This window comes from Fundulus heteroclitus, chromosome 9 (assembly GCF_011125445.2).
Source record: "Fundulus heteroclitus isolate FHET01 chromosome 9, MU-UCD_Fhet_4.1, whole genome shotgun sequence".
NCBI lineage: Eukaryota > Metazoa > Chordata > Actinopteri > Cyprinodontiformes > Fundulidae > Fundulus > Fundulus heteroclitus.
In genome coordinates this window covers 32,420,254-32,447,609 of record NC_046369.1, presented here as the reverse complement: position 1 = coordinate 32,447,609, position 27,356 = coordinate 32,420,254, and the positions used below count along the sequence as shown (strand labels likewise).

The 27,356-nt window shown below is 41.1% G+C and overlaps 1 protein-coding gene across 1 annotated transcript; it reads left to right on the top strand.

Annotated features, from left to right (window-relative positions):
* The first annotated feature begins 110 nt into the window (after positions 1-110).
* Positions 111-24,404, top strand: LOC105925422 (protein sel-1 homolog 3). The gene is made up of 24 exons (XM_012861269.3): positions 111-274; positions 3,964-4,483; positions 6,912-7,038; positions 7,540-7,661; positions 7,844-7,959; positions 8,251-8,300; positions 8,968-9,091; positions 9,167-9,305; positions 9,469-9,615; positions 9,704-9,909; positions 12,499-12,678; positions 15,911-16,033; positions 16,215-16,355; positions 16,494-16,556; positions 16,636-16,812; positions 16,914-17,041; positions 19,522-19,605; positions 19,706-19,787; positions 20,025-20,100; positions 20,193-20,311; positions 20,495-20,616; positions 20,732-20,846; positions 22,036-22,099; positions 22,219-24,404. Exons 1-24 carry the CDS (start codon positions 218-220, stop codon positions 22,470-22,472), a joined length of 3,336 nt encoding a protein of 1,111 aa, XP_012716723.2. The 5' UTR covers positions 111-217; the 3' UTR covers positions 22,473-24,404.
* Positions 24,405-27,356: the final 2,952 nt, after the last annotated feature.

Here is a 27,356-nt window from a genome sequence, read left to right as displayed (position 1 = left end):
AGCCTGCTAGCCCTTTAAACGCAATCCGTGCTGAACCTGCCGCACCGGAATATCAGGTAGGGCCGCATCGTACAGGGTGTTCACTCGCACAATTGGCGTCTGTTCGAGAAGGCACAGGCAGGTTTCAAAACACGGAGAGGAAGCGAGATTTAATGGAGGGAAAAACAAGTAAATAAAAACTTTAAATGTCCTACTCTGTTGTAATCCCCTTCTCACAATGAATTGGTGTCTGACCGTTGTTTTTGGATATGCCTTCGCTGCCTGTTTTTTGTTGGTAAGCAACTTTATCTCACTTTATTTCCCTGATGTTAAATGTTGAACAGGAAACCGTATTTAGATTATGTCAGTTTTTTCACAAACATATTGTCATCTTTAAAGACGTTTCAGTAGGACTGTTCATTTTAATATTGTATTCAGTCATCAGTAAATTTATCACATGAAAGAGGCTCTTAATAATAACAAAGCCCTCTCATACTCAATAGCTCTATATATTTTCTGAGACTTTAAAAAAGGGGTTCTATTCAACTTTTAATTTGTTTGGACCTCATTAGGTTTTGGTTTACTGTCACTGCATCCACAGCATTGTTTTCAGCTACAGCAGGATTCTGCTGTCGTAGCCCAACAGAAGAACATTGTTAGTAGGTATCTGATCTACTTAGTTTGTGGTAATTAATTAGTCAGATTTTTGTTTTCATTTCTGGTAAAGAGGAATAAAAAGCCTTACAATAGATTCATCTTTTGCTGCATCCGCATAATCCCCCACTGAAAATCTTGTGGAAAACAAACCCAGAGCTGTTTTGGCCACATGTACAGTCATGGAAAAAATAATGGGACTCCTCTGTTGATCAAAGAAAATCCCAAATTCCAGTCTTGCTTTCTAATGATTTGCTTTCAACACTGCTGTCTCCAAAGTCCACTTTGGCTAAAACAGTGACGGATGATACGATCTGACATGGACGCACCTTGACTTAGGAGTTCACATTTAATTTATTTGGAGCTGGTTTTGGACTCTTTGGTATTATCCTTGTCATCCGTTTTCTTCCAGTGGCCACATCCAGGGAGGTTGGCTACAGTCCTGTGGACCTTAAACTTTTGAAAAATATGTGCAGTTGTTGTCACAGGAGCATGAAGGAGATGGTCTTACAGCTCTTACCATTAAAATGCTTGTAGACACCTTTCCTACTGATCTCCTGAGACAACTCTCTCCTGTCATCCATGTTCAGTGTGGTACATACCCATGTCACCGAACAGCACAGTGACTAGTTGTAACCCTATAAATAGACAGACTGACTAACCACAAGCTTGAAGACGCCTGTAAAGCTAATTAGAGGACACATCTCAGTTTAACATGTCCCTATGGTCAAATTATTGTCAGTCTTTTCCAGGGGTACAATAATTTTTGTCCAGGCCTGTTTCATTAGTTTTTTTTTTTAAAGGATTCTGCTGAACCACAATTCAAAAGCAATATCAAATTGTCATTGATTAATTTTCAGTACATTTTTATTTAGTAATACTAAATTTTAGAAAGTCTTACAATGGTTATTTCAGTAAGCATTGTAAGACTTTCTTTCGTTAACAGGGTGCAGTTTGTCCAAGACTGTACTTGGTGGGGTGTTTTTGATAAAATCCCCAGAAGCACAATTGTTGGTGACCCTGGGTTAATACTTTGTATTATTTTCCAATAGGACAGTTCCTAATCTTGTCCAGGGCATCAACTCATAGGGCAACAAGTAGGGTTCACCCTGGACAGGTCGCCAATACATTAGAGGGCAACACAGGAATATTCATCTAATAATAATTCATCTAATAATCCTGAAGTAGTGACTTCTGCTGCTATCACCACCTGAATATATGTCAGTACACATGTATGTATGTATGTACAAATGTATGCACGTATGTATATGCACATACATACGTGTGGGTACGTATGTATGTAGGCGTATATATATATATATATATACATATATATGATCTATATATATGTTTTTATATATAAATCACTATGTATGTAAATAGGACATCATATGCCCATTCCTATTTCTTTTTGTATTTTTTTGTATCCTTTTTGATCAATTGTATATATGAAGATTCACTGTATATAACTGAATGCACCTTTCCTACTCTGCACCTTCTATCAACCGATGTGGCAAGTGAATTTCTCCATTGTGAGATAAATAAAGCCTATCTTATCTTATCTTATCTTATCTTATCTTATCTTATCTTATCTTATCTTATCTTATCTTATCTTATCTTATCTTATCTCTAACTCATAACTAAGGGCAATTTAGAGTACCGGTTAAACTAACAAGCATGTTTTTGATCTGTTGGAGGAAGCCAGAGTACCCGGAGAGAGCCCATGCATGCACAAAGAGATTATGCTTGAAGCATACAGACAGAGGGATGCACTTGCACTTTGTCTAGGTCATCTGTAGTGTTGTGTCAACCTGTGGAGTGTCAGAACGCACTCCAGAGGTTGTCTACAGAATTGAGGTTGGGGGATTCAGATGGCCATGAGGAAAGGTTGCTTTCATGTCTGGAAAGGCAATTCTGTTTTGTTTTTGCGTTTTGTTTCAGATCGTCTCGTTTAAAGACAAAATTATGACCTTTGAATGTGAATTTGAATTGTTTTGTTACTGAAATGTGCTATACAAACAAACTTGCCTTGCCTATTTTCAGGTTACTGGTGGAGACTTTTCAAAATCTGTTGGTTTTCCAAAGATTTCCCTGAGCCTTTGGAAGAGAAACATCATTCCTTCACTTCTTTACATTTGTGATCGCTGGAGAGCTCCTATCCTCTTTAATTTAATTATTGTCATGATGACAATAATTAAATTACTTTATTACTTTATCTGTTTTGAAGATGTAACAGCATATACAAGCTCTTAAAAATACATATGAGTAAAGAAAAGAACACAATACGAAAAAATGCTGATGTAAAAAAAAAAAGATGTAGCTATTGAAAGAGTGGAGAGAAGTATACACTTATAGGGACCCACTCCTTCACCAGACCCACTTTGACACTGATTTTCCAATTCCTTAACAACCAGTTGGCATCTAATAGTAGTTATGGAGGCTGGGTCAACACACAATGCTGCTCCTTGCCACAGTTCTTCAGTGGGATTTTTATAGCTCAGGAAAATAATCATGAATAGTTTGTGGAAAGTTGTGTAAAAGACTTGATCAACCTAAAATGTATATATAATGAAATAAACCTGCTTTAGTTACATATTATGTTATAAGGGTTGTTATTGATTCCATTATTTGTGTCCATTTGTGTCACCAGTGTTGTTAAAAACGTTTTTTGTTTCTTGACATGGACATTTGACTTGACTATTTTTTACTGTCCCAGTCAATGTGCTCAAATTAAAGTTTAGCTTCTACACAAACAATTTGTGGGTTACTACTGCAACGTCTTTCCCACAGGAGCCGACATATCTGTCCACGTCTATATAAAAGATGATTCTTTGACAGACTTATGCTGATGTAAACTGTGACATGATTTCCACTTGCAGTTAAAAATGTTCACTGCTTATTTTTTCTGTTTATACTAGAGCCAAAGACTGGCAAGCTGCATGTCACATTATGTTTTGATCCTGTGCCTAAAGCAAAAAAAAAGTAAGAAAAAAAAAGCTAACCAAAGCAAAGCACTTCAATGTGCAGAAAGTAGGGAGGATGGGGAAGGAAAAAATGGAAAAGACAAGACAAGAAAAGAAAAACGCCTCTTTCTGTTGAGTGGGACAGTCACAGAGTTAAATATGGATGGCCTATGTAACAAGTGAAATTATGCTGCAGCAGACAGATTGCTAAGCTGCAGAAATGTCAGGAAAGGGCCCCAGATCAGTCTCTGATTCTGAATAGTGTAGCAAATTATTGAATACATAGTTTGTCTTATGGTAAAATGGAAATAAATTAAAAACAGCCTTGTTTCGAGACTAATTGAATTTTTTTTTCCACTTCACCCAGGGAACATGTGTGTTACAAGCCAGTTCCACCCAGAGCGTGGACACCGCGCCTGATGACTTCATAGGGTTCGACTCAGTCCCTGACAAAGTGGCAGATGGCCCGGTGGTCCGTGCGCGGTATCAGTGCTCCAGGCCATGTCTGCTAGCAGTGGAAGTGGTGTTGTCCACATTGAGAAAGACGGATTTGGTGGTCTTCAGGAGACAATGGATCAGCAGCACACCCGGAGTGGTCAGGATCCGGCGGGTGTTGCTCACATTGCCTGCGCCCGTGTCCCATCATCACCGCCGTTTCCACGGGAGCACGGGAGCACGTGAGACCCAGAACGTGACGCTTCAGGCTTGGCTGTCTCATTTAAAAAAAGGCAGCAACATCAGCTCCACGTTGAAGATTTACAAAGAGCAGCGGGTCGTGCAGCTTCCCCTGTGGCCGAGAGCAGCGGCCGCTGGGTGCCCGTCATGGTCTACTCAGCTCATGTGGCTGACGTCCAACAACAGAATCCATCAGTGCCCACACGAGTCAGGTTGGACCCTTAATCATTCTGTCCTTTTCTTTTAATACATTACCTGTACAGCAGGGAAAGTAAGTATTGAGCATGTCAACATCATTCAATGTTGAAATATTTTAGTATGGTGCTATTGAGGTTTACAGGAGATGTTGGTAACAAGCAAAGCAATCCACTCATGCTAAGATATTTGCACAGATTAAGCTATTTGTAAGAAAATGAAATGTCCTAGAAAGTTAGTAGTGAACACAGTGACTGAAACGTGTTTAATACAGGGTAGAAACGTCTTGATGCTTGATGTAAGCATCAAGACGTTTCCTTAATGGAAATGCATTTCTCAAGTGGGATTTTAACCCATCTTTAAATTGGGAAGGTTTTCTGCTCTCCTTTATTCAGTCTTATCTGCAGTTTATTCCATTCATTTTCACATGTTTTCACGTCAGATGATTGAATGAGCCATGCTAGTGGCTTATTCTTAATTTTTTTTTAAACTGAGTGTTTAAAAAAAACAAACTCTCAGGTCATGAGTGGTAAAATCCATCCCTCCTTCACCTTGATATTATTACTAAAAATATCAAGCACCCTGAAGAAGGCTGCTTGTGCCGCTACGCGTGGGTTGCTTCTCCCTATGTTTTTAAAACGTTCTATTATGAATTAGCCAGTTAAATAAAGGCTTTTTATATTTTTGAAGAAGAGTGTCTTGGACCTCCTTTTTTTTCTATTTATTACTAATAATGTCCCGCTATATTTCTCCATTAACCTTTGTTCAATTATATGAAGTCTATGTAGCGTATGCTGACAGACTGTTTGGGTGATGTAGGGGGCCGTTATTCTCTCAAACATTGTGGGCAACTAGTCAGTCTGATTTTGGTCTAGACTTTCCCAGTGTTTCAGAGAGTTTTCCTAACTTTGAACTTTCAGCAAGCCGTTTCTTCTTTAGTGGAGTCTTGTACAGTGAGTGAATTTGTTTTAATGGAAAAACAACAGTGCTAACCCTGCTAATTATGGTTCTGTCTGAAGCTCTTGGTTGATTTGTTTTGGTTATTCCTTTGACTTCTCTGTCAGGGATTTTGAGGAGCACTGGGTAGTGGCGAGTTTGCGGTAAAATTGTCTTCTTTCCACTTCCAGACTGTGGCCTAAGCTGTGCTTACTGGCACATTGAGATGTTTGCAAATATGTCTTCAACCAGTGCCATCAGTACGTTATAGAGAAATAAGGCTGTGGAGGTCTTGAGAAAGCTGTTTTTTTCCCATTATCACCATAATATGATGTGGATTTCATGTCAATAGCCCCATTAGAAATGTTGATGTGGGCCAGTTTTACGGGGTTTTACGGTACTGATTCATGTTTTTGTCCATTTGAGGATGATGGCTCTCGTTGTGGTTCCCTGGTTTCCCAAAGTCATAGAAAAAGTTTTGTAATTTCATAGAGGTCAGTTACTTTGTTTCTCACCTGTTCCAAAATTTCTTTGGGTTGGATCATGATGTTGCCGTTTGGGAGCTTTCATGTTGTCAAACATGTTCTGTTTAATTAATTTTACAGATCTAGGAGAAGCTAGGTTTGTACGTGAACCAAGGGGAAAAAAATAACTATTCATGCTAAAATCAAGGTTTAAGAAGCCTCTATGCTTTTAAATATAGCCAGGTTGGTTTGGATAACTTTTCTCTTAAAAGACAATGTGACCTTTCAGAAACTGATTTGATTTGTTTATAACCTCAGGTTGCATTTAATATTAGAATGTGCTCGATGATCTGAAACATTTAATTATGACTCCCTTTATAATGAAATTGACCCTTCTCTTCTTCGCCGTCTACAGCTGGATCAGAATTCAGCTGCTTGTATGGTAACGATGACGCAACGGCATCAACCCGATTTTTTTTTTATACCCGCCACTGGCTGCCTGTTTCTTTCAGAATGGTTTTTAAGACTTGGATTTAAATTTTTAAAATGCCTAAATGGTCTGTCACCTATTAATCTCCAAAAAGTTGATACAGCCACATATTCAGTTTAGATTTCTGAGTAATCTAGATCAAAAACTTGTTGTTCTTCCAAAGACTCGCTTTGTGACCGGAGGAGACAGAGTAATTTCAGCTGCAGGTCAAAGGCTCTGGAACAGTCTCTCTCTTTCTGTGAGGTCTGTTGGGTCTTTAAACGATTTTAAGTCAACCTTGTATTTTGCTTATTGCTTTTGTATATTATTATTATTATTATTATTATTATTATTATTATTATTATTATTATTATTATTATTATTATTATTATTATTATTATTATCATCTCTTTTCTCCAGTACATCAGTTTTGTTTTTGAAGCGGTTTATAAATAAAGATGTATTTAAAAAAAAGTAAGAAGAGAAAAAATCAAAAATGGTGCAAATGCTTTTGCTGTGCATTATGTGGTCCTGACTGTGGCTTCAGAGCCTTTAAAATGTTGTGTTTCTGCACAGATGTGATAGATATGCTACAATTCCCCCTGGCAAGCACCGGTGAGCCCTTCGGGGTGGTCCGCAGGTTCCAGCCTTTCATCAACGGAGCCCTGGAGAAAGCGCGTCTTCATGCTGTAACAGAGCCCAGGTGGGCTTCACTCACAGACTCCTAATTTACCTCATCTCAGCAGATGCTGATTCTGTGCAGGGTTCACCCGCACAGCAGGCAATGCGATCCCCTGCTGTGTCTGCACACATTGTGCCAAATGCTTAAAAAGCAAGCCTTTTACATATTCGACATAATAAATATGCTCACTGACACCACGCTGCTCAAACGATGACAGTGTATAATGCAGCGGTTTGTGTTGAGTGCTGCAGGTTGACTGCCACAGGTCAGTGGCTGTTTCTCTTTCGGCTTCGGTTGAAGCTCTCCCAGCTTTCGCTTTTAATTCCCCCGTCTTTATAAATTACTTTATGAGCTTCGCCAAGCCTCTTCACCCAAGCCTGTAAGCTTTTTATTTACGGTCAGCGCAGGACAGCGAGGTCAGGCGTTCTCAGCAGACCAGTGCAGCGTTTTAAATCCAACCTGATGCCTGACTTGGTAGAGTAATGACTTGTCCCATCATGCCTTGTTGCGTGGTTCTTACAGAGTCACCTTCTCCGTGTGGATCTACCTGCAAAGGTGGTGTCAGAAGAAGCTCTGTGGGATCATCCATCATGTGGATAAGAAACATCTATTTGACTCGGTGCTGATCCAACTCTCAGAAACAGGTGGGTCACGGCAGCTTGTGTCGACGCATGCTGCCACGGAGGATTTGAGTGAGCTGCCAGGGAGATGATCGTGAGCGATGATGTGTGTTTTTGTGAGGCCCATGAACAGACTGTGTTATGTATTAATAAAGAGCTTTGGATTTCCTCCGGCAAAATATATGACAGTCATATCTTCCGTGTAGGAGACATCATAATTCAGGCCCGCATGACAACCGGGGAAGATGAAGCGTTCCGAGCCTACCTAATGTTGCCCCTGTGGAAATGGATTAGATTGGACTGTTACATACTGGACTCAAAGGTAAAGCCCCCCCCCCACCCCCCACCACCCAACATGCGGTTCTGGGTGGGTGGAGGAGGAATGGAAACTGAAATTGAGCTGGTACAGTCATCTGTTTTCTCCTGAGTTGTTTCTGGTGGCCGGGCTTTGTTTCCTGCTGGAACAGCTGTAAGATCTTGAACGATCGTTTCTTTCCAACTGGGAGATTCAAGGCGATTGTAGCCTGTACTTCAATTTAAAGTTGTCCACGGTTCAGCAGTCCCCCCCCATCCCCCCCCTCTGAGCTTTTGTCTTGTTATGTTCGCCTTTCAGGTGTTGCTGAACATAACATGGGATACAAAGAGTCAGAAATTTGAATATGTGTAAGTAAAACCTGTTTTTTTCTTCATGTAAAATACGGGCAACACACCAGTTTTGCTTGCAAACTTTTTCATCTTTTGCATGTTTACATTTTAATGGCATTTATTTGGATATCATGTTATGGAAGAAACAATGTTTTGCATGTTTGTGAAGTTGGAGACTAATGACTGGTGGTCACAAAGGTTTTTACACATTAATGTCTGATAACTGTGAGGTGCAATTTCATCCACGCCAAATAGTCTTCACACGTATAATGTAATCTCAATATAAATATGGCCTATCTGAAAACCTCAGAGGCTTGTTAGAGACCATTAATGAGCAAACAGCATCATTGTAACTAAGGAACACAGCAGACAGGTCAAGGGTTCAAAGATTGAAACAAGGTTGTGGCAATCCAGGCCACACTTTTCAGATTTGTCTTTTGTAGAAAGAAAAAAAAATGAAAATCCTGCATCCTGTTCCCTCCACTCTAGAACTTTGCACTATTTTGTGCTGATCGTTTACATAAAATTCCAGTGAGTTGCAAAATATCTTTCTTTGTAAAATGAGAAAAATGGACTGGGAAATCTTTCTGCAAGGCACCGTGGGGAGGAGCCGTTGGGCCGGCCATGAGCCCATCCGAAGGCACAGCTGTGAGTGCTGTTTGAAATGCCGTTATATATCTTGCAGATTTAGAAACAGTATCCGCTACGATGACACGGATGGATACTTTGTGATTGGAGGAGGCAGATACATGCCAGGCATCCGTGGCTACTTCGGCCCTTTCAAGTATTATCGTTTTGGAACCGACGAGGTGACATTTCCACCCTGTTGTTCTGTTCTACGACTGTTCGTTCCTGTTTCAACTTCACTGCTTTTCGTGTTCCAGATAAAAAATCAACTTCACCCCACGTCAACCGTACGGGGGCTGGACAGGGTTCACGCGGAGTGTCAGGAAATGCAGACATTTACGAAAGCGTTTCTCCAGCGAGTAGCCGAGAGTCACCTTCCGTCCCAGGCCAGCGAAGGTGAAATACTGTTTTGACATGTCCTTAAAACCTAATTTTACAACAAATCAACAGAGGAACACCTCGTGTGAGTCTAATATCGAAGGTGCAAATCCTCCAAGCTCACATAAACAGGGAGGGTGAGGAAAGCTGGTGACAAGTTGCTTCTTCTCCTTTATTTCAGCCGTTTGCCCCAACATCCTCCTGAGCTTTTGGGCTCAGTTTGACAGCAGGAAGACAACATGTGCGCAGACATGGACCACGGAAACACAACTGAAATACGTCACGCTCTTTCATTTCCTGCAAGGAGAGGGGGAGATGATCCTAACAGGTGACAGATATTTGCTCACCACTAAAACAAAAAAGCGTGCTTTATTATGTAACGGCCCAACATTTCACCATGTTATGTGTTTCTGCAGGACATTTGGGTTTGAAGCAGCTTGGAAGTATTTTGTTCGAGCTGACGGTTAGCTCCGTCTTCCTTGTGGAAGACAAACAACTAAAGATCCTGCCCCGGTCGATGGCTCTGTTGCAAGCATCCTCCTGCTTTGGAAATCACAGAGCGTCTCTGTTGTTGGCCACCATCTACCTGTCTGGCCTGGGTCGCCCGGCCAATCAGGAACAGGTAGAGTCTATGCCTAACATTAACAGTGCGTTGCATTGTTATTACTGGAATTTTAAGTGACAGGACGACACATAGGAGCACATTATTGTGCACTGGATGGAAATTATACATTGTTTTCAGTGTTTCTTTTGAAACCAGCTCTAATTTTCCCTTCAGTTTTGGTCTGGACTTTGACTAGGCCATTCTAACATATGAATAAGTGCTGATCTGAACCGTTCAATCGTAGATCTGTATGTGTGATTAGGGTCATTGTCCTGCTGGAAGGTGAACCTCTGTCCCAGTCTCAGGCCTTAGGAAGTCCGTGTTGTTCAGTCTTAAGAAGAACTATTCTACGTTAACTTTGTCCTGGTCCAACTGAATTAGTTCAGGTTAATTGTTCCCCTCCTAAACCATTGGGAACTCAGTGTACAACTCCAATACGAACAAATTTTGTATCCATTCATCATTCATCTTTTTGTCTGAGCCAAAGATAAATAATATATAAGTATAGGTTATGAAGTCATTCAATCTGCTTATCTATCAAATTATCACCTAGAATTAGGTTGTTTTATCTGTTTTATTCTCTTACGTCCTCTATATTTGCATAACCAGCTTCTCTTACTCATACATTCTAACGTGTTAATTTAATTTATAGATTTTTGACCAAAAAAGTGTGTTTTTCTTTGTCTTTTGGCTCTTTGGGGTGCAAAAAACCCTGTTTAATACATTAGTTTTATAATGGAGAGGAAATGAGACTTCAGTTTATATTTCTGGGTCTAATGAAAAGCCAAAGGCACAACAGTCAGGTTTAAACTGAGGGGACAGGCCCCACAAAACCGGCAAATATTGAGCGCGTGTGTGTGTGTGTGTGTGTGTGTGTGTGTGTGTGTGTGTGTGTAACAGCTTAACAACTGCAAATTCATGAAAAACACCGTTGGCACTGTAACAGGTTTTCTTTCAGGGGTGTCCTATATTTAACCCAGCTGAAGAACTACATCCCCACAGCTTGAACCTACAACCACCGTGCTTAACCCTTGGGATGGTGTGTAAAGGCGGATGTGCAGTGATAGTTTTTCATGACACAGCATCTTGGCTGCAGGTCGGGAAGTTTTTTTGTCCCAAATGAACAGAGCACATTCTTCCCTCTGCCTGGGCTTTTGGTTTAAGGTTTGCAGTGTTGCCATACTCTCCGTTATTTGGAGAAATATTGTTTTATTGTTTGAAGTTTCTCCAAAGCTTTTTACCTGACCTGTATGCTGTGCTGATTGGTCTTCATGACACTGCTTGTTCACCAGGGCTCTTTAACAAACCTCTGATGTCTTCATAGAACAGATGGATTCACACAGAGATGAGATCACACTCAGATATGACTTAATTTGCTAAGTATTGAACGTCTGAAGGGAATTGTGTGCATGAGCTTTTATTTAAAGATATCTGAGTTAAAGGGGGCGGAATCTTTTGATAAAAATTTTTTAAAACCATCCATTATTTTCCCTCAATTTTACAGTTATGCAGCATTCTATGTTTTTCTACTTCAATAAATCCCAATATTGCATTAGATGTATTTTCTATTGTACTGTAACAAAATGTGGGAAAAAAATGATCAAGCTAAATACATACATTTGTAAGGTCTTGTATTCCAACCCAGACCCTATTAGAATCCAAATCAGAAACAGAATCAGTGTTATTTACCAGGTATGTGTACACATATGAGGAATTTAACTCTGGATCGTGCACTGCTCATGATGTGCTTGCTTATACAATAACCCAGTAATAAATTCAAGCACAGCTACAGTGTAGAGAACACCTATATGCACACAATCAACAAAACGGACAGCTTGGGGCAATATTGCAATGAGCAATGTGCAAAGGATGCAGGGATAAAATATTATTACCATTATTGTTATTATTACAGTAAGTACATGGTGCACATCCACATACAGACATACATATCTACAGTCTGATGAGTGCAGAGAATGCTGGAATTCAATTCAATTCAATTCAATTTTATTTATATAGTGCCAATTCATGAAACATGTCATCTCGAGGCACTTTACAAAATCAAAATCAATCAGATTATACAGATTGGTCAAAAAAGATTCCTATATAAGGGAACCAGTTGATTGCATCAAAGTACCGACAAGCAGCATTCACTCCTGGAGAAGCGTAGAGCCACAGGGAGAGTCGTCTGCATTGTCCATGGCTTTGCAGCAATCCCTCATACTGAGCAAGCATGAAGCGACAGTGGGAAGAAAAACTCCCCTTTAACAGGGAGGAAAACCTCCGGTAGAACCAGAACCAGGCTCAGTGTGAACGGTCATCTGCCTCGACCCACTGGGGGTTAAAGAAGACAGAGCAGAGACACAATAAGAGAGACAAAAAAGCACAGAAGCACACATTGATCCAGTAATCTGTTCTACATTAGATGGTAATAGCGGATGATCTGTCTTCCCTGGAAATAATGATGTACCTACTATGAAGAAAAAGAGAGAGAACAAAAAAAGTTAAAAGCTGAAATGACCACAAGCAATGCAAAATTGAAGAACAGAGTTATATGCATTATCTCTTGTGAAAATGTGGATTTTAAGCCAGATGTTCAATATGTTTCAGGGTCATGTCTATAGCTTGATCGGGGCCTCTGGAGATGACCGTTTTGCCCTGATGCACGCGGGGTTCAAGCACACATATGGACTTGATGGGTTTCCTCAAGACCTGGACATGGCTTATGGCTACTATTCCAACGTTGGCGAGCAGAGCGGCATCGACAGCTCGCGAGCACATGGATACAAGGTAGCAATCACTGCGACTTTGATTAATTGCTAACATGATGGCATATGAGCTGTCATCAATACAAATAATCTGTGAATTAGTCATTTTGCCACTCAGACTGAACAGTACGGCGTGTCTGGTTCAGTGCAGCCTTTTCTCGGCATTTAGGAGCTTGCTGTTATTTCTTTAGCTGGAAGAAGACACGATTGACTTTGCTGTCAACCTGTCAGTTCTCTCTAAAACGAAAGCCAGCAGCTGGTCTGTTTAATTCTAATGTAAGGCTGGCCAAGGAAAAGCACAACTTAAGATAAAAACCCAGAAACTGGTGGTTTTTACCTTTTGATTTCCATTCCCAATGAAATTTTCATGGCAGCCGCCTGCTAAAACATACTGAATCTGAAAATATGATTAATTGCTTGTTTGTTTGTCCAGCCAGCTGGATTGAGAGGAGGCTGCAGGAAAGGGAAAATGGATGAGCTCTAAATCTTCATTTAAAAATTAAGCCGTCTTGATGAATGCCAAAGAGCACTCCAAAGATAAGAGGCCTGCTATGAGAGAAAAGGCTGCTTCCTACTTATTTCCTGTTTATTCTATCAGTATTTCAATAAGCTCCATCTAATGAAGAGGGGTGTATGAAAACACCACAGAGACCCCGGCTGTCTGCTTCAGCTTGAACAGAGAATCAATGCACCGAGGAGAACAAAAACAAAGAGAAAAATGCATTGAAAAGTCTGACCAAAAAAGACGAGAGCGGATCGAAGTGCAACAAGCTTCTGTTCTTAGAAAAGCTTCAACTGAACCAGTCAAACCAGTTAATCCGACTGATATGCACCGAGGTTCGTTTTGGAGAGGGAAGCCATCTGATCATCAGTCACAGCTTTGCTCTGTGTAAACCGCGGCTGATGATTGTTGTGATTGCAGAACTGTCAGTCAAACCTGATCAAACCACACCCGTGCACTCCTAATTATCCACTGGAGCCGAGACATTGTTGTGTTTGAAACTAATTGTGGAACGAATCATGAATATTTAAAGCAAACTGAAACACATCTGCGTCTCTATTTGGCTCTACGACGCTGTAAATGCTGTAGCCTGTAGTTTAGCTAGCACATTGGTATTGGTTTATGCAACTGTTGCTGTTCTTTTGATATAAAAACCAACATCAATTCTCAGATGCACTCATTATAGGCCTGGACGTCGTGTTACTTTCAAACTCTATAGGGTAGAATGAATAGACAGTGGAAAAATTCAAAGATTTGAAAAAAAAAATAGAATTAGGTGAACATGTATGAACCAATTATGTAATTTCTCTAATCCTGATATTTGTGTAAATGTACCTTACTAAGGTCTGCCTTTACTAAACCCTTTTTGTGGCCATCAGGGAGGCTCTGGCATAGTATTTGTTGAACATGTTATAGCTCTTTTCTTCAGAACTAACATTTGTTAGTTTCCTAACACTGACCCAGCTTTCAAGCATGGTCTATAAGTTCCTAGTAACGGCAAAGTCTTTCTTGAAGCTTGTTAGTATGCTCCCTCCCCTTCTCAAAGCTGGTTTACATGTGTATTTGGTGTTCGGTTCTGTTGGTGCATTAAACTCTGTTCAGGTTTTAACCCTCTGACCCAAACTCTCCTCCTTTGCAAAATGCAAAGGATGTTTTGAGAACAAACCATCTGGATTGTATACCCGCTTAAATGTTAGGTCTGAATAATGTCTAGAGAGAAAGTCATCTTCAGATAAGAAGTTTGGCCTGTTTGACCATCGTTGTTGAAACAACAGACTGTCTCCAGACTTCTATCATCTGTTGTTCCTAGGTGAAGATTAACAGATACGTCTTCATCATGCTTCACCATCTTCATCATCTGACCCACATTATGCCAACACTACCACTGGGAACAAAGTAGTACCCAGCATGATGCTGCCACCACCATGCTTGTCAGTGGTACGGTGGTTTTAGGTTTGAAAGGCTCACCTGTACGTCTCCAAATATCCCTCCAGTCACTGTGGCCGAGTCCCTCAACCTTTGTCTCATCGCATCATAAAACACTAGAAGATATTTAGCAAACATGGACCTCGGTTTAAACCCTCTTAGTCCAAACTGATGTTGAATTTTCTATGACACTCGTGTTCCGGCATGTTCATGAAAGGTTTGTTGTTTGGTTGTTTCTGGAATAATCCTGAAGGTTTGACTTGAGGGTAATGTTGTGGTCACAACAAGCACGTTTTCAGTGACAAAATCGCCATTTTTGCACGATTTCGCTCGCCTGACATATCGCCAGGAATTCGTACAGCAGGCGACAAGCCAGAAATACAGTGGTGCAGTGGCGCTATCTAGTGATGCTGCCACTCCAGTTTCCTCACTCACTTATCTTCAGGCTAGGTCCTTTCTGGACTTGTCTCTGTAGTAATAATTGGTTGAGTCATAGAAATCAGGTTGACCGCAGACCACAACTTTCAATTTGTCTTGCATGTTGAATGAAAACAGCTTTGTCTCCGTTGCTGTCCTTCGCCCCATGTAACAGACACATCCAGTTCCTACGGTGGCCCTGAGGTGCAAAGCACTACAACATTAACAAAAACATTACAACATTTAGGAAAGCGCCAAAATTGTGCCTCTCACATCGCCAAAAAGGCGTGTCGTCTTGCTTTGCGTCATATGGCTCCTGTGTTGCACCTGTACACTGGGATAACATGTAAATCGGTTGCGCCGGTCACCGAAAACATGTTTGGTGTGAACGCACCTTTATAGTTAGCTCAGATGAGTGTGGCAATGTTCCCCGATACACATCAAAACTAGTTTTGGAAGTGGCTCTGAATGGTATATTGCTCCTCAATGGTCCTACTGAAGAACAATATATGTATTTTTTCCCCCGTCATGTCCACCTTCTTGTCAAGCAGAATGGTGTTCAGAAGTAGCCGCGGTCATCGTTCAACACTAGAAAAGGAAAATTTCAAACAAATAAGTAAAAGACTCAAATTTCTGTGTCATTCATCCTGATGTAGAAACAAACACTTAGGTGTGTATCCCAGTAGCTGGTAGAAAAAAAAAGAGAGCAAAGAGAGACTGAGCAGTGGAGTTGATTCACACTGATTGGATATTGAATTTGTCTAATGAATGATAATGACGCACTCTGCAAGGGAGATGCATCATTTCTAATAGTGTCAAGTGTTTATGGGGGAAGTTTTATTAGTAACAGAAGCGCTTTGATGCATTTACAGGTTTATGATAATCACTGTGTTTGTTGTATTCTCTGCAGCAATACACACCTCAGTTGATCTATTTAGACAATGAAGAGGACTTAAACACCCTGACAGATGAGTCCAGTGATGTCTTCCAGTATTTACAATACCAAGCAGAAAGAGGAGACCTGGAAGCCCAGGTATGTCGGATCCACATCTCTGAAAAATGCCTTTCAGAGGATTTATTATTCAAATGAGTTCTGTGTGGTTATCTGTGGAGGAGGATGCATAAAAGCGCAGGGGCAGAATTTAATTTCTCTTCTGAGGTCAGTGGTCAAGTCAGTGTCCAGAACAGACTAATAAAAACTCTATTAACTTCAGAGACGTCTGGGAACAATGCTTTACTGGGGACAAAACGGAGTCACCAAAGACATCGAGAGCGCGGTGAAGTGGTTTGAGAGGAGTGCGATGCAAATGAAGGATCCCGCAGCAGTCTACGACTACTCCATCCTACTAATGAAGGTTGTGCAAAATCATAAGGACTTTATTTTATGACCGAATTGAACACGGTACTTTTTCCCGCGTGCACTTGTGTGCGTGTGCGTACGCCGCCTGCGTTTTGACACGTATTGATTTGCTGATTGATGTTGATTCCTCCAGGGCCAGGGAGTGAAAAGAAACTATACTCAAGGTTTTCGGCTTCTGAAAAAAGCAGCCGCAATGGTGAGGGAACGGCAATCAATCTGTGTGTTTACTCCATAGGAGCTCCCTATGAAAACCAGTGTCTGCTTCCTCGCTTTAGGGCTCAATTAATGCCCTGAACGGCCTAGGCTGGTACCATGGGATTGTGCTGAAGGACCACAGAAACGCGGTGAAATACTTTGAACAAGCTGCCCTAAATGGGAGCGATGATGGGATGTTCAACCTGGGAATTTATCATCTCAGCGGAGAAAACCCAGACGAGCCGTGGAGGAATGAGGTTTTGATTTTCAGACTTTACAGTGGTTCCACGGCCCAGATGTAATCGTTTTGCTAATCCATTTTTTTTCTCTTTTTTTTTTTTTTTGCCGCCATCCACAGAGTGCTGCAGTCAAGCAGTTTCTGAACGCCTCGCGCCTCGGCCACGTGGCTGCGTCACTGGAGGCAGCGTGGTACCTTTCGACAGGAAGCCTGGAGGGGGTTTCTCAGGATGTGGAGGGGGCTGTGACGTAAGTGGCTTTCATTAGCTTTGTGAAGAAAGCATTGTTATGGGCTGTTGCACTGTAGCCTGCAGCTCAGTGCCTTCTAATTTCAACGACAGTGGCTAATTCAAGGTCAGAAACCAGTATTTGCATATCTAAAAATAAGAGCCGCTGCCACTGCACTGTGGTCTGGCAGAGAGGGATTCTGGTTAACCAAATTCCTCCGAGTTTAAAGGAGCATCTTTGTTTCTGCTTGTTTTAGGGCGTCCTTTTAAATTTATGCAAGTCGCATGTAAGGAAGCACACTGCCTTGCTACTGTGTTCATGCTCCCTGAACTTTTTCACATTATATCGCATAACAAGGTCAAACATATTTGAACAGGTTTTCATGTGATAGGCCAACACAAAGTAGCAATACAAATCTCATACGTGTGATGTGCTTTAGTATTCAACCTCATATATTCAGTGCAACAAAAAAAAGTAAATAAGGTGAACAAATAAGTGCAACCAATCAGAGGCCAACTATTAACAGAGTTCACAGAGGTGCATTCTTCCTACTCAGTGCAAGATTAGCGTCAGAGAACGAGTGTCATGAAGACCAGGGAACACACCAGAGAGGCCAAGGAAAAAGAAGTGGGGTTCAAAGCAGGGTGCCATAATAAAGCCAATTTAAAGCTTTGAATGTGTCACTTAGCATTGTTCAAAGCCCCAGCTGGCTGAGGCAGATGACCGCTGGCAGTCAGTCAGTAATATATTTAATTACATTCCCTTTGATTGGATTGAGTTATATAATTCTGTATATTCAGGTGAATCACAAAAGATCAGGATTGTGTTCAATATTTTCGGTCACTTATTTTAGATAATGAAACTCATATTCATTGCACATTGAGTGACTTTAATTTCTTATAATTTTGATGATTATGGGTTACAGGAAATAAAAACTCCAAATCAAGTCTCTTGGAAAATTTGAATATTCTGAAATGAATAAATTCTGGAAACTGACGGTGTCACATCCTAATCAGCTATGTAACTTCGAAACAACTGCAAAGGTTTCTGAAAATCCCATTAAAATAAAACGATTTTTTCCCTCCTGACAGTCTGGGTCAGTAGGTGACACAATCATGGGAAAAACTGCTGACTTGACAGACATCCAGCAGACAATGGCACCCTCTGCATGGAGGGCGAGCCTCAAAAGGTCATTGCTTTGTTCACAAAGTGCTGTACCCAACTACATTTAAAGAAAGTTGAGTGAAAGAAAAACATGTGGTGATAAAAGGTGCACCAGCAACTGGGATAACTGCAGCCTTCAGAAGATTTTCAAACAAAATCCATTCAGGCTTAGGCTGAATGGATTCTGGAGGAAGAGCAGAGAGGTACAGAATCCTCATTGCTTGAAGCCCAGCGGGAAGTTTCCACGGTCCGTGACTGAACTGAATCAAAATGAATTAAATAAAGTGAATTGAATTAGATTAAAGCCAACCGAAAAGAGCTGTAACAGAAGAAAGCTATGCTATTGCTAGAGGAGCTGCAGAAGTCCACGTCTGAACTGGGCCTATCTGTGAACTGTTAGTCGTATACTCCACAGGTCTGGCCTTCATGGGAGCGGGGTAAAAACAAAGCCACTGATGAAAGGAAGCATTAAGAAGTCTTGTTTGAAGTTTGGCCCAAGCCATATAAGGGGCACAGCAGGTCAGAGAGTATTCAAAGTGAACTTGTTGCCTCTAAACGCACCGTGCCCATGATGAAGAATGGTGGCAGCAGCCCGGCCTGGGGGATGCTCTCTGTCAGCAGGGACAGGGATGCTGGTCACAGCTGACAGACAGCATACATATCAACTTTTAAAGCTTAACGCAGGGCCTCCATGGAACCTGTCAGAGGCTGCAAAAATGACGTCAGACCATGGTAACAACTGGAGCGGTCATCTACAACGAGAAAAGGCACATAGCCAGAGCTGCTGTGGCCGGGTCAATGCTCGCACCTAAATCCACACGAGAATCTGTTCATGGATGCTCCCCATTCAATCCGACATACTGTAGGTTTGTAGATTCTCTAAACGTGACATTTCAGATGGTATTTACAAAAAAAAAAAGAATGTACTGGGTGAAATGATATACTGTTTCTCACCAGCCTCTGACAGAGCAAACAGCTATTTTGCAAAGAGAATGTGTCACAAACGTCAGTCTGGAAGTAGAAAGCTGATGGAGACAAAGGAACCACTGTTGTGACTGCAGCAAGAGCTGGTTATAGAGAATATTGACTGAAGGGGGATGAAATCACAGTCACGCAGCGTTTTTCACTCGAACAAAACGTTGAAAACCGCGCGGCGTTTTCCTTCTGCTTCACAAGCATCCGCTACCGCGTGTCGCTCTGTCACGTAAAAATCTCAATAAAAAAAAAAACGCTGCGGATTGTTTGGTTGCGACGAGACAAAACGTGGAAAGTTTCGGGGGAGGCATAAATCCTTTCCGCTGCGCTGTAAATCGTATTTCATCCCACTCACTGCACAGGTTGCTACAAAGGGTCTGCAAACAGAACGGCCACCTTGGATTCCTGATCAGGGAGGCTCTTCAGGCCCACCTCCAGGGAGCTTGGTAAGAAAATTCATTTCAGTTTTCTCTCACTCACACATGATCCTTTCCTCTGATCTGCACTCTTTGTCTCGCGTCTTTTGGTCCGCGTCGCTGCCGACAGGGAGGAGGCACTGGCTAAGTACATCCTGGCTGCTGAGGCCGGTCTGGGTTTAGCCCAGGGTAACGTCGCTCACCTGTGCGAGGTACGTCTTTGCCCTCTCTCTGCTCCTAACCCTTCCTGGTGTGTCCCCACCGCCTCTCGGTCTGACTCCAGCTCACTTCTGCAGCTAATGTATCATAATTGGAGTTGTGATTGTAGCTAATGGACAAATCGCTCATAATTCCAGTCACACGCTAAAAATGAAGAGAACTATCCCGGAGGGAAATTATTAGCGGCTGATAACGTTCCCTCGTTTATTGCTCTGCTCTCTCCCACCAAGGAGCTCAGCTTGGGTTATGACTGTCGGTGGAGATATCACAACCACTCTATATTAAACTCTGATCCTCATCCATCCGGTGAGTTCATCTCATTTCATTTTGCTTTAACCTCTCCCTCTCTTCCCCTGCCAGTCTGGTCACTGAACAGCAAATATGTGTCTTCTTTATAGCCCTGCTGAAAATAGGAGACTACTACTACTATTCCTCCAGCACACGGGGGAACTCATTATCCCTGGCTGAGCAGGCCGTATCAATGTACGGCAGAGCGGCTCTGGCTGGCAGCCCTCAGGTGACAGATTCACTCGAGCTGTAATCTCATCACCCTATGATAAACTTAATTAAACTTCCACAGGCTAAGGCCGGCCACAATAAAAACAACAAACAGCATTACACGCTGCTATTATTTGGAGACTTTGTGAGTGAGTAAGGCATCGGCCAACTGTTCCCGCTCTGTTTTCACGCTGACTCACAGGCGATGTTCAACTTAGCCGCCTTGGCTCAAGAAGGGATCATCCTTCCGCAGAGCGTCCTCAGCCTCTTCAACACGTCCCGCTGCGATGGAGTGGAGTGCGTGACGGAGAGGATCTTAAAAAGGTGACGGCTTGTTTGAGGGCGTCTGCGATGTCTGCTAAACTTATTTGGAGGGGGGGGGAGGATGCAACTGTGGTCATGTGTAACACGGCTCGCACTGTTTTGTCTCCTCGCTCAGATGTGCCGAGATTGAGAATGATGAGGCAGTCACACCCTGTTCTTTAGCTCTGCTCGGACTCCAGATGGGAAAAGCCTGGAGGAGCGTGACTCAGAGCCGAGCACAACTCCTCTTGGTGAGCGCGAGGCAGCCGTCTCACGCTGGGTGTAGTAAGAGCAGAAAAGCAACAAAGCTCGACCGTCTGTCCCACTTTAGGTTACAGTAATCCAGCTTTTCATTACAGCTGAACTCTAAACATTCAGGGGCTTACGTGGTTGATTTCTCCCCGTTCGCGTTTTGCCCCTACCAAAATCTTCACTGTATTTTATTGGGATTTCAAGACAGATGAACATTAATTAAAACATTATTGTAAAGTCAAAGGGAAACACTACATGGTTTCCAATGCTGTTTACAGATAAACTAAATTTGAAAAGGGTGGTGTCCGTTTTAATTCAGCCACCTTTTGTTCTGATGCCTCAAATTAAAACCCTACTTGGCTTCAGACGTCAGCTGATTAGTGAAGATGGGTTACCGTGGCCCATGGCGACTCTGGAGGAGCTGCAGACATCCACAGCTCAGGAGTAGCTGTTGATAGGACATATCTGACCTTTATGGAAAGGTGGAAAGAAAAGAGCAGCTGCTAAAAGAAAGACATGCAGTGTGTCTTTGGCAGCTGACCACGAGCCATGCAAACATGGAATAAAAAACCATGCACTGGTTAGATGAGACGACATTTACTATATTTGCCTACATACTATGTGCATGTAAATATTCTTTTGCACGACACCCACACAGCCACAGTAAAACACGTTGTTAGTAGTATCACAGTGTGGGCATATTTTTTTTAGATACAGGACACTTTTGAAGGGAAACCTTTTAACGGTTCACCTTCGCATGGTTTAGGTCAGGGGTCTCCAACATGGTGCCCATGGGCACCAGGTAGACCCCAGGACCATATGAGCCTGTTCAAAAAATAGCACAACCCTCCCGTGAGCTGCATTTAAATGTTATTTCATTCAGCTGCTCTTCCTTTTAATCATACTTGTATTTACATAGATTTAAAAGCATTAGAAACATGTTCATATTACATGAAGTTAAGGTGAGCTCTGACTCTTTAGTTCAAAGGTGGCAGCCCTTCGTATGACACAGCACCCATGAAGTAGCTCTCAGTTTCAAAAGGGTTGGTGACCCCTGGTTTAGATCAACCCATATTCATGTGTTACAATTTGCAAGACACTGTAAATCTGGCATTATATTCATTACATGTTTTCACTTTGTGAAATAAAATGGGGAGAATTTTAATCATTGCTGTTTTCTCTCTATAGGCGTATGCCTCCATTGCCTCCTTGTTTGTCTTTGTAGTTGTGGCGCCATTGCACGGCTGGCTCGGTAAGTTGAGACTGCGCGCCATTGCATCCACTTGCAAGCGTTAGCCACAAGATGGCCCAGTTTCCCATGTATTAATTAACCTTCTGCTGTCACGTTTGTTACCTTTCCGTGCATTACAGAGCAGAGAAGCAGGGCATCTGCTCTGAGGAGGAGGAGGAGGAGGAGGAGGACAGCTCCCGTCAGCCAAACGGACCAAGCAGACGACACGGGGAGAGCAGCAGGGAGTGTGTGGCTCACTGTACATGACGAACAGCGGCTCAGGCAGGCCAGCGATTTGGCTGTGACTCTATCGGGTGTGTGCCTCACTGCTTTATGGACCACACTCCTCTATCATCTCCTACAACAGACAATTCCCAGCACAGTGATCCAATAGCCAAAGCAAAAAAAAAAAAAAACATCCTTATCGGAAGAGCCTACATTTAGAGGACACACACCATGGACTGTTCAGGTTTCTGAGCAATGTGACTCATCGTAGGACATAAAGGAGAATATTAGGAGTCATAATGGAGGAGAGCAGCTTTATCTAGTGGTGATAATGTCTGCTCAGTAGCAATATCAACTGTTGATAGAAAACAAAAATAAACCACTTATCAGAGCTTGCAGTCAAACATCTCTGGGTTCACGTTGCTGCTGATATTTTTTTTTATGGCGTGGATATTAGGCAGGAGTTTGAACCTTCTCTTTTATCACATGCAAGTCAAAAACAGATATAGAGACAAGGGCTGCGCGTTTAAAAAAAAAAAAAAAAAAAGATTCAACCTCGGGGATGATAATGTAGGGAGATGTTTTACCTGGTTCTTTTTAATAAGTCACCTATTAAGGCTTGTTCCTGGTCCTATCAGTGACAAGCTGATGATAAACGCTCCTCAGGAGACAAGGATACGCCGCAAAAGTATGTGGGGCACAAAGAAACCCGATGTTCGGTCTGAAAGTATGTGCCCGTATGAAAGCCAAATGTTGGAATTTCACATTTTTATTGACTCAATCTCCGTGCAGGTACCCATGGTCAACGATAAGACCAAAAGTATCAGCTGTGCTCATGGATAATGAGAGCTTGCCTTGAAACAAAGGTGACCACAGCAACAGGTGATCTTTTTTTTTTAAACCCTATCTCATGCATTGTTGGGACGAGGATAAAATAAAGCATCTTTGTTAAGTCAGGGTGTGAGTAAAACAAACATAATGGGAAATACTCAGTGAGTTACGGTGTTGTTGTGCCTGCCAACCAATATAAAGCGAGGAGCGTGTCACTTCTTCTAACAGTTGTTTACAGGTCTGACCGACCGAGATGTGATAATGTGCCGTTTGTAGCCGGCATTCACGGAGCTGTCATTAGGCAAATTAGGAGTTGCACGGTGTAAACAACTCCATGTGGAGCCGCTTTACTTTACAGTGACTGTGTTTAATTTAAAGCTAGTGAATGTTATGCTGCTTTTGTCCTATACCTCCTAAACACGAGTTATTTTACCTTGTTTTTTTCCATTTTACTAAAAGAAGAACAATATTCATGTTGAGATGCACTGCTTAATCTTAGGTCTTTTCTTTTTCCTTCATGAAACGAGAACTAGATATGTGATCACCTGCTCTGGTTCTGATGAAAACAAGGTGAAAGAAGTTTGAATGTATTCTTTTAATTTTATTTTATGGAACAAGACCCACATACATGTTCATAGTTTCTGGTTAAATGGTTACAAAAGAGGTTAAGAAATTGAAATAGTAAACCAAAATGAGTTTCAAAATGTAAACAGCTCCACTGGTTTACTTTAAACAGACTTTGTGTGATTTAAAGTTAAATATTATTCCTCCTTTCCCCCCCTACCGCTGAAACCATCTGTCATCATGGTAGGATGCTGTCTATCATGCACCATCACTGTTCAGAACAGCGTATAAATCTCTCACTCATCACTGGACTTTATATTCTCAGATTAACTGGCCATCGTTATCAATCAGTAGTCTCAAGCATTAGTATGTTTTCATCCATAAAGCTAATCGGATTGTTACCGCCTAAAAATCATTTTATCTCTTTCAGGGTTCTATTAGTCTGACCAGAACTTCTCTAGCCCATCAAGTTTTACCACTCTGTTGCAGGGTCTGAAACTATCCACGTAGCTTCCTCTGGGAATGTGTTTAAAGAAAAAAAAAGAAATCTCTTTTTTTTTTTTTTTTTTTAAATGTTTGCTTATTTAACCCGAGTTGAATCTGTGTATTGCTACTGTTTTTTGTTTTTATCAAAACAGGTCTCTTCTGTAAATGAGGTCTTGGATGTCATTGAGTCAACCTGTATAAATAAACTTTAAAAAAAGAATCAGCATTTTCATTTATTTTATTACTGTTTCCATAAAACTAAAAAAAATAAAAATAATGTTATGACTGTTCTTTCTTGACGAGCCAGTGAGTCATCTGCTCATGGTGATGCTTCTTCTTCTTCTCTATACCACTCAAACATGAGTCATCTGTCCCCGCTTTAAATTTTTAAATTATTTAATTTATTTTTAATTTTATTTCATGAAACAAGAACTCCATAACTGTGCTGCTCCTGTGTGTTATTTTTTTTACCAGTATAGGAAAAAATTAATTGGAGAAAGTGAAAATAAAATCTTTTGGAGTAAACTAAAGAGAGAATAGCTATATTTATTTAAAAACTATATACTACTATTCCTTATAATGTTTCATTTGGCAGTTGGATGTAATTTTTGTCTCACCACAGCAATGTGTTCTGCAGTGCAGCCTGGTGGGGGGAGGGGCTGGGCTTCTGGCTTCAGTCACCACAGAATCCCAAACAGGAAGAAGGAGTGGATGATTAATATTCAGTGATGCAATACGGGATGTTTACATTAAATCAGGATGCAAATTATCTATAGCTTGTATATTTTGGGGCTCCTGTGAAGTGGTCTCTTAAAAAGGTCTGATGTTTCTCTTCATCTGGTCCCCAGATCTGCTTTAGTTGTATTAGTAACAGGTGTAGATTCAGACAGCCTTAGAGATCCAGGTGAAATCTGCCTTGCTCTGTTTATATTTGAACCTTTTTGAAACTCTCGCTTCCTCATCAGATGATGGAAGTTTTCCTCAAAGCCAGCCATGTAAAAGCAAAGGACTTTCTATCCCACCCAAACAGAAACCTTAAACTGATGCTGTTGCTGTTAACCCACCTTTGCATAACCAACCTGTCCACTCTTTGCTTCGACATCAGTGAACCCTGAAGTAATCTTCATTTTATGGATAGATATGATTTTCTTTAGCTGTTCTAGTATTTGTCTTCTGACCCATAGCCAAGTCTAAGTTTTTTCAGAGCAAAATATATTATTATTACTTTTCTGAATGTTTCTTTTTCCGTGGAGATACAGTTTTCTAACATAAAACTTTCCTGTAGTTTAAAATTAAGAATTGGGTGCAAGAGTTTAAATTTACTGTGGATATATTTCCCGATCCAAGCAGCGCTCACAGTTATACATACAGACTCAAAATTATATCTATACCCCTAATAACTGTACCCCTAACGTTTTTTGTAGCCATTAACGAGCTTCCGGTTTAATTCTGTCTCAATATTTGGCCATGTTCACATCATCGAGCCCATGAAAAGTTAACAGGCCTTTAGCTTCAATACACTCTTGAACATTTATCTCAACATTATAAGAAAAGATTTAGGTGAAAGCACAATATGCATATATTTGAGCTTTGAGTATAATGTTGACCTCTTACTATTTTACTATAAGGTCTTATTGCTCCAGAGGACTTTGTTCCAGAAACATTGAGGCTTGTCTCTGTGCTGTTTGGTGTAATGTAAGCGGGATACTTTGTGGCATTTGCATAGTAATGGCTTTCTTCTGGCAATGCGACCATGCAGCCCATTTTTCTTCAAGAGTCTTCTTATTGTGCATCTTGAAACAGCCACACTTTTTTTCAGATGTTGCATTTCAGCTGAAGTTATCCTTGTTTTTGTTTTTGGCATCCCTAACAATCTTCCTGGTAGTTGTTGCTGAAAATCTTGTTGGTCTACCTGACCATGGACTGATTTATTAAACAGAATCCCTCATTTTCCATTTCTTAATTTGAGTTTGAAAACTGCTGATTGGTTTTCTCAGTTGCTTGGATAGCTTTTTATATCCCTCTCCTGTTTTACACAGTTCAAATACTATTTTCCCACAGATCTTTTGACAATGCTTTTGCTTGACTCAGAAAGCAGAAATATCAGTGCAGCACTGCATGAAAGATGCAAGGGTCTGTCAGGAGCCCAGAAACTCAGTGACCTTTTATACACACACTGATTACAAGCAACCAGATCACAGGTGAGGACGGGTACCATTAGACCTGTTTGTATCAACTTGTGTGCATCCTATCAGGCTAAAATAGCCAAGGTATGTAAACTTTTGATCAACGTAATTTGGGTAGTTTCTGTTGTCATTTTGATTTGAAAAGTGTAAACACAGTTGTTTGATAATAAATGGCTTCACATAACCACTAAGCATGGGTGAAATATTTTGGTGTATTGATATTCTCTGAAAAATGGCCAAAAAAATCAACCATTCCACCAGGGTTTGTAAACTTCTGAGCGCAACTGTAGCCTATAACTAAAACATGTTCATGTGTTAGAACAGCCCAGTCAAAGTGCACATTCCTATATTCAATTAAGAATCCTGCAAGGAAGCATTTCAGTTCCTATATGTGCAAAGCTGGAAGAGACACAACCCAAGACTTCCAGCTGTAACGGCAACAAAAGTGCTTCTACAAAGTTTGGACTCAGGGGGGCTGGACCGAATTGCACGCCACATGAAATATAAAACAAAATCATTCCTGCTGACCTGGCAATTTGATATTATTAACGCAGTGAGGGATTAAAAGCCTTCTATTGCCCCTACACCAATTTTGTAACCCCAGTTTATATCTATGCATCACCATTTTGTCCCTTTCTTCTATTTGTACCCTTAAACAGTTTCATGTCCCTTTTTATATAAACCTTTGTCAATCACTTTATTTTATTTTTTGCAGTAAATATTTCAGCCACAAAAATGCAGTAATCTCGTCAAATTAAGTTCAAAGTTATTCTTCTGAAAAAAAATTAATAAAAATCTGACTAAAAGTTAAAACACAACTGGCTGCTCAAAACATCTCCAGGAATTTAGCTCTTTTAATAAAAGGCCGAAAGGATTCAGAGCAGCCTGCTAAAATTTTTTTTAAAGATTTTTATTGGTAAAATAAATAAATAAATATATCTGGAGACTATGTGTCCTTCCACTTCACAGTCATGCACTACTTTGTG

Bases quoted from the DNA above. Each gene is read 5' to 3' on its own strand.
- LOC105925422 (XM_012861269.3), top strand. From the start codon at position 218: ATGAATTGGTGTCTGACCGTTGTTTTTGGATATGCCTTCGCTGCCTGT. The intron at 17,042-19,521 runs GTAAGTGGCTTT...CTCACTGCACAG, and splicing joins GATGTGGAGGGGGCTGTGAC to GTTGCTACAAAGGGTCTGCA. The intron at 20,101-20,192 runs GTGAGTTCATCT...TCTTCTTTATAG, and splicing joins CTCTGATCCTCATCCATCCG to CCCTGCTGAAAATAGGAGAC.